General features: G+C 44.5%; 1 protein-coding gene across 1 annotated transcript; it reads right to left on the bottom strand.

Annotated features, from left to right (window-relative positions):
* Positions 1–226: 226 nt before the first annotated feature.
* otulina (OTU deubiquitinase with linear linkage specificity a) lies at positions 227–2,333 on the bottom strand. The gene is made up of 3 exons (XM_056299739.1): positions 2,125–2,333; positions 1,658–1,779; positions 227–1,223 (listed from the first exon to the last, which is right to left on the bottom strand). The coding sequence occupies exons 1-3, from the start codon at positions 2,236–2,238 to the stop codon at positions 797–799; spliced, it is 663 nt and encodes a 220-aa protein (XP_056155714.1). The 5' UTR covers positions 2,239–2,333; the 3' UTR covers positions 227–796.
* Positions 2,334–4,320: the final 1,987 nt, after the last annotated feature.

Genomic DNA, 4,320 nt, shown 5'->3' on the forward strand with positions numbered 1-4,320 from the left:
CATGTGGGCCTTATCCTCTTCCGCCAGGTGTTTCAAAAGTGAAATTATTTTTCTTTACCGGTTTTTTTGACTAAGGTTAGCAATAGCTAAATCTTGAATATAGGTTTTCATCAATAGTGAGGGGTGCTTGATGAACTTGGGGTCCCTTGATTCTAGTCAAGCAGCTAAATGCTGTTACCTTTGACTACCCTTCCCTCTCCAAGTACCTCAGAGACCATTCTGTGTAACATTCATGTATTTTATTTTCATCATCCCCTTGCAAATGACCCTTTTTACCCAAACCTTACACATTTTAATAGTGTTATGCCATAGTCGGATATTTTAATTATAGGTTGGGTCTCTAAATTTGAGCACAAGAAAAGGTGTTTATCTCTATCTTGGGTTTTTTGAATGGCTGGTAATGGCTCTATAACAGACTGAAGGACACATTTCTTTCAAACAACTTTAAGGAAAGGGTTAACTAATGTGAACAAAATATCCATTCATCCATCACGGGGTGAACAAAATATACAAATCATTTGTCTTTTGTTCCCAAAAGGTGTTGGATTACAATTAAGTGATAAAAGAAAATCACTAATATACACTGAATATAATGTTTAGTCATTCTTCAAATATCTCGCTGAAACTATATATATATATAAAAAAAACAATATAGCAAACACATTTTACATAATATATATTTTAATCCAATAGGAAACTAGTGAGTCTAAAACCAGTTTTGTTAAAATTTCTGTATCAAATATTTGATCTGCTCTCGAGTGAGCACACAGTAAATCCAGTCTTTATGACACAAAATTCATTCTTTGCACCTCAGTTCCTCCAAGTGCTGAATCAGTTCCTGTGGCAACCCAAGTTCTAAAACTAAATCAATACAGCTTTGCAGGAGCTGGTTTGAGCTTTCCACCATATTTGACCAGCACTTATCAGAGCTCAAAGAGAGGCTTTTTGGCCGTTCAAGAAAACTCAGGTCCATTTGTCCATCTCCTCTGCAGCAGTTTTCCTCTTTACATTCCTCTCCCATACAGTCTGGATCTCCCTGGTTGACCTCTAGATCCTCCATGCTTTCAGAGACGTCGCTTACACTGGGAGTAGGGCTCTGCAAAGCTTTCATCATTTCATCCATAAGTGCATCCTCATACTGCACAACCCGCTGGAAAAGTTCGGTCACTGAGGTTGGGATGGGGCTTTGTGGATACTTGAACTTGTACCAACACTGCACAGCACTGTGAGATAGGATACAAAGGGGCAAACGTTTCACATACCATGGGAGAGAAAGAAGTAACTGGGATGGGAATGTGCTAGGCATAACAGAACAGAACAGAGAGATGTCAATAGCAGATGGCACAAAGTTATGATTGCCGTGATGACTGCAGAGGAAAGGTCAGGGATTTTATATATCAAGAACGCGATAAGAGTCCTCAGAGAAGACCAGCACCTAGAAGGCCTGGTACAGGTGTACATTTTAAATTGTATGCTGACTCTACGTTCAAGGTTGACAGCGTTTAAGTGCAATCGGTATCATTTAAGTTACTGTATAGGCCCGAATTTACATTCCAACTAGTCTACACTTTTACCTACAAGTTAACTGGTGTAACATGCGGCCGAACACCAAAGCTGAATGAAGCACATAGCTTATAACGTATACAGGGCAGGGTACCTTAATACTCCTTTGAGACACCCGACGGTTTTCGTTTGTGTTACACCTTCCTTGAATCCTTGGTTAAAACCGGCTTGAAGTGCCGCCTCCTTCCCAGCATCAATCCCTTCCACAAAGCCATCCTGAACAGAACACAAGGGGAATTGTCATTCCAGTGGCGACACTATGGACACTTTCGGGAGCGAACAAAAGAAGAGCATCCAAAATGCTGACTTCGTCGTTTCAAGTGACGAGCTGGAGAGTGCTAGCTAGGTGGGGGACTAGAACTATACATCGCCAAGTCAATTATAGGAATGCGTTTAGGTTGCCGAGGGTAAGGAGAGCCAACTACACACTTTGAGCAAACAAAACAATAGAAATATAAAACAATTGATGTTCTTTTCGTCCATTCTCAAAAGCCTTAAGTAAATTTCACACGTTAACGTTTCTGTTTAGCGACTCGTCGGTTAGCATCGTTAGCTAGCTACCTTAACTCGTTTCTCCATGTTGTGGCTCCATTCCTTGTTTTGTAAACTGATGTCTTTCGCGTTAACGTCGAAGACATCGTCCACGCTGTGCGAGACAGACTTAACCCAGGACATCGCGCGTTTAAAGGACACGTAAGGCTCTCAGCGCGCCTTCACAACGCCGAAGTAGCGTCGGCGTACCGCTAGTCCCGTGCTTGGTCGAGCCTTCGTTGTGTATTGCGTCATCACGTTGCGTGATTAATCATCTTCCCCTTTTACGTTGACGTCAACAGCGGCAACCAACGGTGCTTACCGCCACCTACCGGATGCCTCAAACACTTCTTCTTTTTCTTCTTTTAAACTGCAGGGAGCGCTACGTCCCCGCAACAAACGGATTATCTCGCGCGCCTTGTAGCGGCGACGCTAAGCCAATCAAATACGCTGATGAGCCAAAACATTATGACCACCTGCCTAATGTAGTGTTGGTCCTCCGTGTGCCGCCGAAACGGGGCCGATCGGCCGAGGCATGGACTCTCCAAGACCCCTGAAGGTGTCCTGTGGTACCTGGCACCAAAACATTAGCAGCAGATCCTTCGAGTCCTGTAAATTGCGAGGTGGAGCCGCAGTGGATCGGGCCTGTCGGTCCAGCACATCCCACAGATGCTGAATCGAATTGAGATCTGGAGGATTTAGAGGCCAGGGCAACACCTAGAACACTTCATCATGTTCCTCAAACCATTCCCGAACAATGGACCTCAGTGGATTTTCTGACAGTCAGTAGCAAAGCCTGATGGTGATTTGTAATTCCTTCCCCGAACGTCTATTGTCTACCCCTTGCAACTAGCAATCCCCCTGGCTTGCAAAGACATCAGTGTCAGTTCAAGACGTCAGCCAATTGGTGTCTAAATTCAGGTGTTACACAGGTTCTACACTGGTCTCTGAAACAAACTTGAGGGCTAAAAAAAATGCCATGAGTGTGTAAGAACACATTTGTACATATGAATGATTGATGAATAAGGCCCAGTGTGTGCAGTGTGGTAGGATGCATAATCCTGCCGAAAGAGGCCACTGCCATCAGAGAATACCATTGCCGTGAAGGGGTGTACCTGGTTTGCAACGATGTTTATGGAGGTGGCACGTGTCAAATTGACGTCCACATGAATGGCCGGACTCAGGGTTTCCCAGCAGAACATGGTCCAGAGCAATCACACTCCCTCCACCGGCTTGTCGTCTTCCCCCAGTGCATCCTGGTGCCACCTCTTCCCCAGGTAAATGCCGCACATATGTATACGGCCATCCACGTGATCTAAAAGAAAATGGGACTCGTCAGACCAGGCGACCTTCTTCCACTGCTCCAAAGTCCGGTTCCTATGCTTGCATGCCCATTGTAGGTGCTTTTGATGGGGGACAGAGGTCATTATGGGCACTTTGACTGGTCTGTGGCTATACAGCCCCATACACAGCAGGGTGCGATGTATTGTGTGTTGTGACACATTCCTCCCGTAACCATCATTAAAATGGACTGTGACTTGTACCAGAGTAGACCTTCTGTTGGTTCAGACCAGACAGGGTAGCCTTCATTGCCCTTGCTCATCGATGAGCCTTGGGTGCCCAACACCCTGTCGCTGGTTTGTGGTTTGTCCCTCCTCGGACCACTGTTGGTAGGTACTCACCACCGCTGCCCAGGAGCACCCCACAAGCCTTGCTGTTTCAGAGATGCTCTGACCCAGTCATCTGGCCTTAACAATCTGGCCCTTGTCAAAGTCACTCAGGTCTTTACTCCTGCCCATTTCTCCTGCATCCAACACGTTGACTACAAGAACTGATTGTTAACTTAATCTACCCAGACTTTGACATGTTCCTTTGTTTGGAGATGATCAACATTATTCAGTTCACCTGTGAGTGGTCATAATGTTTTGGATCATCAGTGTACATCCGATACAAACATCCGTCAACAAAAAGAAGCCTTGCATGTTCGTGAGTGGTCGGTGATGCAAGATAATGTTCAAGTTCCATCAATTTCCAAGCACTCTTATTTGAACAAAGCCTCAACACTCCTTCGAAGCACATTTCATCATCATCATCAACTTTTTCTTTTTCTTTTTCCTTCCTAACGTTATCATTCGTCATCGACATTATTCGTTATTATTATCCATTATACCAAGAGCACAGTGCTCCTTTTCCCATTACTTATTTTTAGAGTTTATTCTTTTGAAA

The sequence above is a fragment of the Lampris incognitus genome, chromosome 19, assembly GCF_029633865.1.
Source record: "Lampris incognitus isolate fLamInc1 chromosome 19, fLamInc1.hap2, whole genome shotgun sequence".
In the NCBI taxonomy this organism is placed as follows: Eukaryota; Metazoa; Chordata; class Actinopteri; order Lampriformes; family Lampridae; genus Lampris; species Lampris incognitus.